The sequence below is a fragment of the Nanorana parkeri genome, unplaced genomic scaffold (genome assembly GCF_000935625.1).
Source record: "Nanorana parkeri isolate BGI_ZX_2015 unplaced genomic scaffold, ASM93562v1 scaffold750, whole genome shotgun sequence".
In the NCBI taxonomy this organism is placed as follows: Eukaryota; Metazoa; Chordata; class Amphibia; order Anura; family Dicroglossidae; genus Nanorana; species Nanorana parkeri.
Window position 1 is genome coordinate 740,465 of NW_017307018.1, and position 14,396 is coordinate 754,860.

The window sequence follows — 14,396 nt, forward strand, 5'->3', positions numbered from 1 at the left end:
GCCTGAAAGGGGGGGGGGGGGGATTTCCTTTCCGGGGTTTCTCATTCCCCAAAATCACATACTTTAAAGACCGATGCGTGGCAAATGTTTAACAAAATATCTTAATATTCAAATTACTTCACACAGGTACATTAAAATCTTACAAACAATTCCTTATTACTCCACTTAAAAAACCAATCTGCATTGATACATACATAATGACAATAATTAATCAAAATCTATGATTATAGAACCCCATATGTTCTGTTCTTCAGATACGTCTGCACCTGTGTGAAGAGAGCCACGCATTATGGGAGGTCCCCACCATCTAGCACAGAGGCCTGGATTAAAATAAAAGTTGCAATTCTCCTATTCGGTTGGAGTAAACGCAAATAACTGAGGTGAGGGTGTATCAGTGTCTTTTTATTCTATTGTGGATGATACGTTTCCTGTTTCAGGCAAGCGGAGCCTTCTCTTTCATAGGCTGTCTGACTGGGGAAAAAGCTGTTTTACTTACATGAGCCCTGCTCTCGCCAGCTGGGCTGCTAGACTGGTCCCTGCAGTCCCTTCCCCATCAGTCTGGCAGTCTAAGGACTGCTGATGTCATTATGTACAATGCAGGCTCCATAGCTCTCACTGTATGTGAGGATGCCAAGGGACAGACCACAGTTGGAGCAGACAGGGAGAACAGCAAAAGCAACAACTGCTGGGGATCAGGTAAATAAAACAGCTTTACCCTAATCCCTAGGCATAAACAAACAGCTAACCCTCGCAGTGCAGGGGGTGGCCCAACTGAAAACTTTTTCAAATGGGGATACGTGTCACGGTGACAACCAAGAGGATTTCCATTACTTTAGAGAGATTTCCTCCCACCTACTGCTGTGTCTATGGAAAGTGAGTCTATATGTTAAGAAAATATCACACTTACCTAATAATTTTACACGACTTGAAGATAGTAATGCTGGATCATCTTTTTTCACATTATTTATAGAATCATCTACTAATTCTTTAATATGGTCAATTCCTACTACTTGTCCTTTAGCTCCAACCTTAAAAACCAAAAAAAAACAAAACACATTTTTTATGACGATGACCTGAATTAAATTATATGTTCAGACTTACACAGTATGGCCATGCAAAGATCACTAATGATGTGCAAAAAGAAGAAACCCATAGAAAACGGATTTGCTAATGGATAAATAATTACTTCTATGCTACATTAAACCCTCAGATTTGTTAACATAAACCAATACTGTAATGTGTGCCTTACTGTAATCCATGGTAGTTTCCCTTCTCTTTGCTGCTCTTCCTTTTAAATCCTCATGTCTTCTCATGCTTGGGGAGAACTTCCCTTTTCAGCTCAGGGCCTCTTCCTGTAGTGCTGGCTCAGGTTACAAACCTATACACAGACACCATATATCCATTCCTGAGACAAGGCACTCAGCTGCAAAGGAAAGTTCTCCCCCAGCATGAGAAGAGAAGGATTTAAATAGAAGAGCAGCAAAGAGAAGGGAAACAACCATGGATTACAGTAAGGCACACATTACAGTATTGGTTTATGTTAAAAAATCTGAGGGTTTAATGTCACTTTAAATGCAATCAGCTGATTATATCGTGACTAACAAGTTAAAAGTTAATAAGTGGTTTATGTGCCACGTATCATCTGATAGGTGTGGTACTAGCTACAATTCCTCAACTTAGCTTTTATGCTACATACAACAGCATATGTATAAAAGTAGTGAATGTGACTTGACCAAAAACATGTGCAACAGGAAGATTCATCTGCAGTGATTTTAAAATGAAATTCCTCATAAAATACACACACAGAAGGAGCCTAATGCAGTTAAATGAAATCTGTACTTGGAAAATAAAATTGCAAATGTAGTATAGTAACTATAAAAAGGTAGAAGATCGCATCTGCAAACCCCTTCAAAGTTGCATTAGTTCTCAAAATAACTGGTCTTACTGCTCAAAATATCTGGAGAACTATTCTTGTAGGAAGGGGGAAACAAATTTTAATATCAAGAGCGGATTAAGACCGATGGTAAATCAAATAGTTTTAGGAGCAACCTATTTTTGCTACCTTTATTTTAATAAAGGAACCTAGATCTTACTATTTAAATCCACTGCTAAATGTGCCTGAACACTTAATTAACAAGTCTTTCAGTTTCAAAGCATGAGGCAACACTATATACAATGTAAGTGGTACCAGGAGAGCATTGAAACGTGGCCACATGGGACCAGCTGATTTCTTTCACTATGACAACTGTAGGTTTCTGTTTGTGAGGCAAAATGCTTGGCACAAGAGGTTGGCTGCAGTCTTGCAGTGAAAGGATTACAGGAATGAAGGCAGGCATCAGCTGACAGCAGGTCCTAATGTATCACACTGTCCTCAGAAGTTGCTATTTATGCACAGTAATGTTTGCAGCAATCATGGTTACAGTTGAAAAACGATTAGAACACAGTTTGAAGATGTTTAAAGGTAAACTGTCTTTAAAATGAAGTGTTCAGAGTATCACTTCCAAATACTAACCTGCATACTGGACTATAATAATATCACTACTAAAGTCCACCCTGTGTTATCTCCTCGACCTTTCTAATCCCCACTCAGGCTTTAGTACACGAAACATTCAGATGGAATAGACGGTCATAAAATCAACTGTATAACTAGAACTTTCATCTGCAGTTTCTCCTTATCCACAAAATCCTCCCTTCAGCGAGTTTATGTGTGTATCCAAGATGTGACTTGTTTTTAAGTACAAGTCTGTTTTTTTAGATAAATGGGTTAGTAACAAGTATCTAATGTAGATACCTTCTATCTGATAAGATCCACTTTGTGATGTATTTATAACTGCTTTGCCTGTTCAACTGTGTCATGGACATTTTAATTTCTTTTCTGATACACAGCGAGTGACTTTTACGTGACTGTTTAACCAGTGTGTAAAGAGACAGTAACATCAAGTATGGATTTAAAAAAAATGGAGCGTCTCTGGAGCAGCAAAGAATGTTAGGCTTCAAGCATTCTAAAAAAAACATGAAATCATCTCATATATAAATGGGTTCAGAGTCTTTATTGTTGCCCAAAGTTCCAATTTAAGCTAGAATAATACAATTTAGAATATACTCAGGGCAATTTACTATATTTTCCAATAAAGGGTAATCCTAACTCCAGTTGCCCTAGTGGCCATTTGCGTAAACACTTCCAATAACACACAGCAACTCAAAGAAATCCTTATATAAACCACCAAACATTAACATATTGAACCAAATGCCTAACACAATGCATTATTATTGTTACAATATATATTTGTCCTCACTGGTTGATTAAGCCATGCATCTAGGAAGATTGAAGTCATCAGCCTTTTGAAATACAAATCTGCTCAGCCGATCTAAAAGGCATAGGTAGCCTGTGACCATTATGAGTTCTAAATATGTAAATACACATACACTTTTTTTTTCTCCTACAAAATAAGCCAACCATTTACAAATATTCAAAATATATTATTACAAGAGTTACCATTCTTGCAAAACAGGCAGTAAGAATTCCACTTCCAGATCCTACATCTAGAGCTTTGGCACCTTCATGCAACTGGTCATGGAGGAGTTCTAATGCATATGCATGCTACAAAAAAAAAAAAGACGACAAGATTACAATGGTAGACACACAAATATGTTTGGGCACTGGTTATGCGACATTTCTATTTATAAAATCAGTACATTAAACCTAATGTCACGTGAAAACAACAGTTTAAGGCTTTCAAATAAGTTTTATGGTTTTGCCATTTGAATTCTGGGCAGGGGCGGACTGGGCCGGGTGGCAATTGCCCCCCGGGCATCTGTGATGCCTTTAAAAATGGCCGCTGCCCGCGGCCATCAGAGGGCTCGTCACTGGCCCCGCTAATAGAATTTTACGGCCGCCGGTGCAGTGGCTCCCTCCGCCGCCACTTACAGAGTCGCTACAGATGCGGCTCTGTAAACGGGGGCCGATCGCTCCCCTAGGCTGACCTCTGGAGGCCCCCGCGTTGGAGTACTATATATTAGGAAGCATGCAACAAGGGGAACTAAAGCACACAAATGTGGGCAGAAACATCTAAAATATTCTCAGCTGGACTGGAGCTATGCAAGGAAGATCTCTACTGGAAAATCCAGAACATTCAAGAAGGCAAGGGCAGACAAAGCCCATCAACTTACAACTATAAAACTGTCAATTTAAAGTGGACAGGCCTCAATAAATTAAAATAGTAAAACAAGTGTACATACATAACATGCATAGTAAATGCATAACACTTACCATGTGTGGAGCACTAATTGTTGCTTGATAACCTATTAGAAAAAGACAAACATGAAAAATGCTCCCTCAACAAAGTTTTATAGGATAGTGAGTTTATAATAAATACCAATCAATATATTCTCATTAAGTCCAATTCAACGATCAAAACACACACTCTAAAGCTGATCATACACTGATCTATTTTTTTTGTTCGACCCGGGGGCTGAAAGAAAAAAAAAATAGATTTGATTCCTCCATCAACATTAATAGCATGTTGATCGAGGAATCCCGCCGTTTACCTTGTATTCTGACAAGTGCCGCAGGCCCGTCAGAATATCGGTCCAGAGTGGGCAGCTCATTGGCTGCCGGCTCTGATCAATCGAAGATTTTTTGACGGGCTCCTTCGATCAACTAATCAAGGGATGCCGATTGAAAGGGGGCCGACAGTAGGATACACTGTACGAATTTCGGCTGGTTACCCAAAAATCGTCCGAATTTCAAACAGTGTATGGGCACCTTAACCACCTCCGGGCCGGCCGTAGTAAAACACGAGCTCCCTCCGGTCCCCTCTCCTCTGCAAGAATGCGGACGTGTTGTATAATACATCACTTCCGCATTCTTGTGTCACTCTCCAGCTTCAGAAGCTGCAAAGAAGCTGATGGAGCAGATCTGTGCTTCATCACATACATTTTGGGGTCCTAGGTGACATTAGGGTCATTATTGCTATCACATAGGGGGTTTTTATTATCCCCGTATGGGATAGCAATAAAGTTTAGTGAAAAAAAAATTTAAGCCCCCCCCCAAAAAATTTTTAAAGTTACACATAGAAAAGAATAAAAAAACAAAAAAAATGTTTTAAGTCCCCACCCATACATGCATGCAAACATGCGTCGGGGGCGCATACGTGCACAAAAGACGTTTGCACCCATTACGACACACGTTACATATCGCCGCGAACGTCGCAGTGAGAGCAATAAGTCTAGGGCCATCAATCACTGATAACACTAAACTGATGAGCGGTAAAAGCTTTTAAAGTGTCGCCTATGGCCAATTTTGGGTATGGTAGTTTTCTGCGATTTCCCTGGTGCGCGCAATTTTAAAGCTTGACATGTTTGGTGTCTATTTACCCGACGTGACCCCAACTTTTATATTTTACCAAAAAATTGGGTAATAAATGTTTCCTAACATAATGTACAAAAAAACTTTTTTTTTCCCAAAAGTTTCTGTAATTTTTCCTAATTATAGTAAAAAAGAAAAACCCCAGTGGTGTTTAAATACCACCAAAAGAAAGCTCTATCTGTCCCTAAAAAAATGGTATGAAATTCATTTCAGTACAGCGTTGCATGACGGAATAAACTTCAGTCAAAGTACTGCAGCCCTGAACACTGAAAAATGGCCTGGCCAGGAAGGGGGTCTAAACACCTGGTCTTGAAGTGGGTAAAACCTTCAGTGTATGAGGGGATGTCAACATTTTTTCTTTCCCTGATACGCAAATACACTATAAAGGCTTTGCATACTGAAAATGCTCTGTGCAAATTGTTCTTCGTGCACATTTATATTTGCTCAGAAGATAGCAACAGATACATGTAAAGACTGTGGTGTGACTGTATATTGTAAAAGGGAGATATCTGTGACCAACACTGGTATGATATAAAAATAAATGCATTTGTTTATAAATTGTGACTGTACCATGTTACAATATACTGTGGGGGGAATTAATAAAAACTGGAACAGGCAGAATCTTGCACAGTTGTGCACAGTAACCAAACAGCTTCCAACTTCAATTTGTTCAGTCAGGCTTTGCAAATGGAAGATAGAAGCTGATTGGCTGCCACACACAGCTGCTGCCACACAGCTGCTCCAATTTTTTTCTGCCTCAGTTTTTATCTATGCCCCTCTGTTTTTTTCAGACAATAGCGATGAGATATTAATGCTCTGAGGAAGTGGACGTCCATCCAGGAAAGGCATCAGAAACTTGAGAAATTATATATCCTTATAAAACAGATAAATGAGGAGAATCACAAAAAAACAGCTAGAATCAAGAATCACTTAAAGAATGTACCACACTACTGGGTTTTAAAAAAATAAGAAAACATTATTATAAAATATAATATAGACAACAGAAAATTGCAGCTCCCTTCACTAGTTTGACATTGGTGAAAAAAAAATGTTGAAGGTCAGCCCCCTTGTAACCCCTTCAATAGCTGTGGTACCTCATTTGTGAGCAAGCAGTATATAGGTTCAGGAAAACAGAGGGGTAGGACCCTAAGAAAAAGATTTTATGATGATACAAAAAAGTTATCTTCTCAGGAATTGCAATAAGCTGGCTGTTGCACCCGCCCATTGCCCGTTGTCAATCAGCAGCGGAGGGACAGAAGGAAAAAGTTCTCCTTCAGGTCCGCTCCCCTGCTGATTGACAATGGGCAATGGGCGGGTGCAATAGCCAGCCTGCTATTGCAAATTAAAATAGCTAATAGCAGGATGGCTATTGGTCCCAGCTGCTGGATGGGAGACTAGACATCGGCTTTCTATCACTGGTAGTCGATAGGAAGAGGATGCACAGCGGAAGCACGAAGGGAGCAATGGAGGCACAGCAGGGACATGGGGGGAATGCAGAGGCACAGTGGTCTGTGTCCCCTACATTCCCCGATGCCTCTGCTAATACAGGCGGGGAGAGCATCTGGGATTAAAGGGGACACAGACCCCAGCATGCAGTGGCTCCCAGCGAGGAGGAGAAGGGGGAATCAGAGCAGTAGCAGCGGAGTGGGGGTTTGAGATTGAGGTGTGGAACTCTCCTCACTGCTGGACACCAGCTGCAGGGGTCTATGTCCCATCCAATCACAGAGCCCATGAAACAAGCAAAATCAACTAATTGCAGAATCAACTAATCGATAATGAGAATCGTTGAAATTTATTAGTTGTTGCAGCCCTAATAGTACCGACTATAATCATAGTAGAGATAGCAGCCAAACACACATACAGGTAATAAGGATTAAAAAGCAATCCACGTAGGTGAGCTGGAAGACAAAAACAACAATGCTAGATCAGGATCTTGAACAAAACATGACACTGATGAAAGCAGTTTCAAAGTGAAACAAATATACAATGACCTGATGGGCCATGAAAATCTTTATGAAAAGCCATGATTAGGAAGAAGACAAACACCTAAGTAAAAAAAGGGAGGTTCCTTAATGAGTGGAGCTGAATTACCCATTAAAAAAAAAAAAAAGCACTTAAAGTACAGTCAGCCAGCAAAAGTAGCATATTTGGCAGTTTCCCGTTGTCTTTATTACTTTTATTATATAGTAAAGTGTGTTTTCTTCTTATAGTTCTAAATCCAGGGGGGTAGTATATTCTTTGTTAAGGGAGCGCTGGTTTAGCATGAGCAGATACAGGTGAAACTCGAATAATTAGAATATCGTGCAAAGTTCATTTATTTCACTAATGCAACTTAAAGGTGAAACTAATATATGAGATAGACTCATTACATGCAAAGCAAGATGATTCAAGCCGTGATTTGTCATAATTGTGATGATTATGGCTTACAGCTCATGAAAACCCCAAGAACCCCAAATCCACAACCTCAAAAAAGTAGATTATTACATGCAATCAATAAAACAAGGATTGTACATAGAACAATATCGGACCTCTGAAAAGTACAAGCATGCATATGTACTCAGTACTTGGTTTGGGTCCCTTTTGCAGCACTTACTGCAATTACTTTTGCACGATATTCTAATTATTCGAGTTTCACCTGTATATTGTCTTAACTGCACAAGGTACCAAATTTAAAGGGAGCCTAAACACAAAGTGTATAATGTCTCAAACATGGAATTGCTTTTCTTACGTTACAGCTCGCGGTATACTGAGACGCCGCAGCGGATCCCGACGTAGATGACGGGATCCGCCCAGCTGCGTGAGTGACAGCTGGCTCTGCCTATCTAGAGGCAGAGCCAACTGTACCCTCCCCCTCCCCCGTCCGTTCCGCCAGTCAGCGCTGGCAGATCGGAGCGGGGAGAGGGGAATCCAGCCCCTCCCCCTGTCACGGCAGAGAGCCGTGACCGGATCGGAAGGTGAGCGAACCTGGTATGTGTTCGCTCACCTCCCGATCTACTGAGCCGACCTGTGACAGTCTCATTGTCACAGGTCGGCTAGAACTATGAGGTGAGTGGAAATCACTCATCTCATAGTTCTCCTTTAACTAAATTGTATTTTTCACAACATTTGGGGCTTTGATAAGTTGCACTAATATCGTGCAAATTTGCAACCACCAACATTTTATTCTGCAGGGTCTTGGCTTTCGGAAAATATATAATGTTTGGGGGTTTGAAGTAATTTTCAGGCCTAAAATGTGGATTATATTATGGGTGCAAGAAACGAAAAAAAAAGGCCTTGGTCATTAGGGGGTTGATATCTTAATTTTTTACAGATATCAGTGAAATGAGATTTTTATACACAGGATATACCTTATCCAAAACAAACAAAAACAAAAACAAAAAAGCTTTCACTAGTCTTTATTCTTTAGTTAATCACAAATTAGTTCATTGAGGTATATTTATTGCGTCTGTTAAGTTGGAATAGCCAAAAAGACAATTATCTAAAGGTTATTTATGGACTGTGGGGCATTAGCTACCAGGTTTTGTTGATACTTCGGTATCAATCATTTTCCCCTTTACCCACAAAGTGTTTGCTGTGCAACTGGCTGCCACCCAACCCTACAGCATAACAGATTCAGCCCATGTTTAAACAATTGTGACATGTGTTCCTTTTCTTTAAATGCTTTTCATGTCAATAAAAACCAGGGTGTAATGCAAGCAATTTTTTCATTATTTCTCCAAATGTGTGATTTTTTTTTTTTTTGGCATACTTCATGCTGAGTTTTTTTCATGGTGAAGTCGAAAGATTAAACTGACCTTGCATATTGATGCAAAATCTGCTTTAATGGCAAAGGTGCACATTATCTTTAACCACTTGCTGCGGGTAGCCGTAAATATATGGCGGGCCACAGAAGTGGCTATACCAAGAACACAGCTGCTGCAGCCTTGTTCTTGGTGTCATTTTAAACAGCCGGTGATGGCTGTTAAGATGCAAGTGATCCGGCATCTGTACAGCCACCGGATCGTTTGTACCGATTGGCGGTATTATATTCCGTTTACTAAACTTCATTTTATCCTACAAATACTGGTTTGATAAACATTTGCGCAAATACTGTGCTAATAGTAAGAAGTTGCTCTGGACAACAAGTAGTTAAAAATACTGATCTACATTGAAGTTTAGTGCAATACACAGTGTTTTATTTTGAACAAACTAAGGTAAGAGTGTTTACTAACCATATAACTAGATGCAAAAGGCAACTATAACAAATAGCAAAAAGAAACAAATATACAGCAAGCTACAATCATGTTTTAAGAGCAAAGAATGGCAATTACCTATCGACTGTGGAGAATCCATGTAAGGATTGCACTTTGCATAATGCCTTCGGTCAGTTCCTAGCATTACTTCAAATACTTTGTCTGACTTGATGATCCCATTTTCTGAAAATCATTTGAGAAAAAGATATAAAATATTAGTAATTTGCCTCTACACAGCATTTTTACATTCTAGGTTTGGGAACACAAATGAGAAACAAAAGTGGCAAAGCAAAAGGTATTAAAGAGATCTGAAAAGATGGTAAAGGTTTATGCATTACTAGCATGACATCAACATTTGCACTAAACTATCTATAATTTACAATCTTCTGCAATTTACAAGTTTGCAACTACATACCACCACAAACCATAAAAAGGCAATGCATTCGTGAACTGCATGATAATAAATGTTCAGTAATGCACTGTAAATCAAATGATCCTATTTTACTTGCTTCAATCCTTCCATTTCATGCACATCCACTTCCTGTCCTCTCTAGGTTAACAACTCAAGGAAGTAATGAGGGATAGAGGTCGAAGTGGCATGACAGAAGCAAATCTAACCCAATCTTATGTTATTGAACCTGCACCCCACAAGGGAAAAGAAGCCAGAGTTATGCAACATCTTCCTCCGCTGGTGAAACAAATATCTATTTGGGACTTTTTGTCCAAGCCAATCAAACCCTAAGCCTACATAAAGGAATCCTTTCCTACTTTGTGGAGGAGGAAGTGATCTCACTGCAATGTCCCCTTCTCTTCCTATTCACAACACATCCTAGAAGAAACGTGGAGCTGTCTCACTGTCCACAGGGAATCAATCAAAATGCACTAAATTAATCCTCGCAGACTATGCCCATAAATGCATTAAAAATCCTACGCAGCTACTGTTTTCTCCCTCTGCAATAGCCATTGTTTGGTGATTCACCATGCAGTCTGTTACTAGGCATTTCTTCCCACCTCCCCTTGGTTAGCTGCACTCTTTAGTTCTGTGCTAAACCCCCTCTCTTATGAATGTCTCTGTAGTTTGTCTACTGCCAAATCCAGGAGCCAGTTCCAATGACAAGTAGAGAAAACCTTGAAAGTTAGGTGTTTGCTGAAATGTTTAAGAAATATTGGCTACCCGACGCCTGAGATCTGCCCAGCCCTGGTCTATTGGATATCTGTTTTAGTTAGTTGTGTTAAACAGCATATGAAAAACATTAAGGCCCCGTTCCCACTGCGCAATATGCAAATCGCGCGTTTGTCACGTGATTTGCATATTGCTCGACATCGCGAGATTTGCTGCGCGATGTCGCGTTTAAGCTTGCATTGAGCAAGCTTGAATCGCGGCTAAATCCGCTCCAAAAAGGGTCCTGCTGTAGCGACACACGACCCGCGACAGCAGGACCCTTTGCCCCATTGGATTGCATTAGAGCGCGATATCGCGCGGTAATTTGCCGCGATATCGCGGGAATTACCGCGCGATAAATCGCTCAATGTGAACGGGGTCTTAAGGAGAACTATGAGATGAGTGATTTCCACTCACCTCATAGTTCTAGCCGACCTGTGACAATGAGACTGTCACAGGTCGGCTCAGTAGATTGGGAGGTGAGGGAACACATACCGGCGTTCGCTCACCTCTCGATCCTGTCATGGCTCTCTGCCGTGACAGGTGGAGGGGCTGGATTCCCCTCTCCCCGCTCCGATCTGCCAGCGCTGACTGGCGGAACGGACGGGGGAGGGGGCGGGTACAGCTGGCTCTGCCTCTAGATAGGCAGAGCCAGCTGTCACTCACGCAGCTGGGCGGATCCCGTCTTCCGAGTCGGGATCCGCTCCAGGTGCGGCGTCTCAGTATACCGCGAGCTCTAGCTCGCGGTATACTGAGCTTAGGGTAACGGGAGGACGCTAGTTTGTGTCCTCCCGTTACCCTAAGGAGAACTATGGGGAAAAACACTGACCTCATAGTTCTCCTTTAAAAAAAAAAATCAATCTCTGAACATAATGGTATACATGTGCAAAGCAGAGGTGAAATCCCCCTCATGCCGAGTTGTTGTACTGCTATCTGTATAAATACATGTTTAAATGGACCTTTGAGACATGAAATCATAGTGATGGTTGAGTAAAAAAAAAAAAGTTTGAGATTAGGGCAGACTGGCCACTAGGAATGTGTGGGGGCAGGATTGAGCATTAAGCTCTGACACTAGTTATAGAAGTTTTTTGTTGTTGTTACCGACAGTCATTTTAATATGCAACACAAAACATAAGGTTCTCGTGGGAAGAGCTGGGTGGTTGCTGATGAGATTAATAGCAATATTCAAATTATAGTTTATATGGAAATAAATATAATCAGGGATACATTTCAGAAACATGCAGTTTAGTTGTGTCTTCCTGTGCTTCTTTATTGGCAAATCTTTCATTCTGAGACTTCCATTTCACTTTGTAAGGTGTGTCATTGTATGCTATAAATCAGACAGCTCAAGCCCATTCTTGGACTACAACCTCACGTTTAGTTTACTAATTAGTATTGTGACTGTAGTCTATCACAGGAGTGAACTTGGAGCGGTGGCTACTTTAGAACACACAGGGACCATAGGGAACAAAAGTAGCCACCCTCAGTGTCATCTTGAACTCAGAACTGATTTATGTATAGCACAAATAAAGTACAGTTTTGTCAATAATGAAAGTACTTAAATGCATTTTTAAGATTTAACTTCTGAGTTTAGTGTCACTTTAAATATGTATAGTATGTATGATTGTAGAATGTATGCATGTGAAACTGACAAGTAAAAGAGGAAAGAAACCTGTCACTCCAAACCCTAAGGCTGGGTTCACACCTGAGCGTTTTTTTCCAGCTCGTTTTTCCGTTCAGTGAAACGCACGTTTCACTGGTGGTATGATTTTTTTCCTTTATTTTCTCTATATATTTTTTAAAATATATATCTATATATAGATCTATATATGTATATATAGATAGATATTTTTTTAGTTTCACTTTTAAAGTTCCCGCCGGCTCTGCCTCCTGCGACGCGGCCACTCGCAAGGAACGGAACCCGGAAGTCGGCGGAAGACACAGCGGGGATCGCAGACAAGGTAAGACCTGTACGCTGTATTCCCGAATGTGTGGCTCGGGGTTACCGATTTGTTAACCCCGATCCACACTCGGGAATACCAATGGTAACGTGCGGCAAAACGTCCCAAAGAAGCTCCTGTACTTCTTTGGGCGTATTGCAGCGCGTTCCTGCACGCTGTAAAACGCCCAGGTGTGAACCAGGCCTAAAATCACTACGGTCCCAGATGCCAATGGGAAGGCTGATTATTGAGCAAACAGGTGAAGTCTGAGTGCTTTCACCTGAAGCTGTATAAAAGCATAGAGACAGAAGCAATGACTTTTCACTGTCCAATGGTAGGAATCATTTATAATGAATACGGTATATCAAAAGATTATCAAACTTGACCAAACTGCTAGCTTCCCATACTTTTATATTAGAGGTGTACCAATGAGAGAACTAACAGGACGTCTGTGTTTTGACATTTATGTGTGGGCAAGTAGAATAACACAAGCTTTCATAAATCTGGGCTAGTCAACTAGCAGCTGGAATTTGCACAGTAAGCTAGATCTCAACCGTGTTATCCAGCAATGTGAGACATGCAGGAAACTATGATCAAAAGCTCCAGAACAAATGTATGTGGTCAGACATAAATATTTAATCGGCTTGGTAGAAAAGGCATAGTCATTGCTAGGCCTTACTAATCATTTATACAACACTATTTCAAATACATTATATATGCTTCTGTCAAGAACTTGTGCGAAGGCACCTGTCCTATATTATTACCATGGGCTATCTGACAGGTGCTCCTTATCGTTTTCCAGAGAAGATGGTGCTATGGATTTCATCCTATGGACTTCTTATGTAAGCAATAGCTACAACCATACACATGAGAATGCAAAAGAAACACGTTTTTCTATATTTGGATCATCTAATATCTGGCTTTAAGCATAGGGCTGGTATTAAAGTGAACATAAGGAGATATTTTTGTTTAATTTTAGCGCCTGTATGCTAAGTAACATGCAAGTATAACACTTGCAGGCATTTATTACCTCTCAAAGTGATCACAGTAGTCTTTCAGACAATGGCTTAGTATTCCGTTACTCCCCAGATGGCCAACACCATTCTGGTATCTGTTTTTGTATATACAGGTCTTACATAAAATCAGCTGTGACCTTGTGAGCAGTCAAAGCAGTATTCACCAGAGATAGACTAAAGGTGCCCATACACCTTACGATTATCGGACGATTTTCGTATGCGATCGCGTTTTTGTCCGATATCCGTAAGATTGATGGGCAATGTACAACCGCAAATACTTTTGACTATCCAGCAGGTTTGAAAACTTTGGTCAAACGTACCATTTTTGTAAGGTTGGTGGCGTTTCTGTACATCAAAATTCATACGATTAACACTGCTCATGTACAAATGAAAATACGTGCGGCCAACTACCGCACTTCGTCCAGCTGATCGCAAGGTGTATGGGCAGCTTTAGAGAATTCTTTCTCTTGCCTGCAGCAGATCGATGATATCATCTCATATAACCCCTCTCTAGCCTAAGCACATGACTTAGGCACAAAAACTGTTTTTAATGTGAATGTCTAATGTTAAAAGGCACACCTTTTTATTCATATTAGTATATTGTTACTGCAGGGGTGTGGACATTTAACCCCCCCCCCCCCCCACAAAAAACAAAAAAAAATTTCCCAAAGAATAAAA

At 40.6% G+C, this 14,396-nt stretch overlaps 1 protein-coding gene across 3 annotated transcripts in view; it reads right to left on the bottom strand.

Moving 5' to 3' along the window:
* Positions 1–14,396, bottom strand: part of PCMT1 (protein-L-isoaspartate (D-aspartate) O-methyltransferase) — a 38,246-nt gene that overhangs the window by 12,382 nt on the left and 11,468 nt on the right. For all 3 annotated transcript variants that reach the window (XM_018564431.1, XM_018564432.1, XM_018564433.1), the window contains exons 2-5: positions 9,679–9,783; positions 4,271–4,302; positions 3,497–3,601; positions 908–1,028 (exon numbers count right to left, since the gene is read on the bottom strand). In XM_018564431.1, coding sequence (XP_018419933.1) covers positions 908–1,028; positions 3,497–3,601; positions 4,271–4,302; positions 9,679–9,783 — 363 coding nt within the window. The remainder of the gene's footprint in view (positions 1–907; positions 1,029–3,496; positions 3,602–4,270; positions 4,303–9,678; positions 9,784–14,396) is intronic.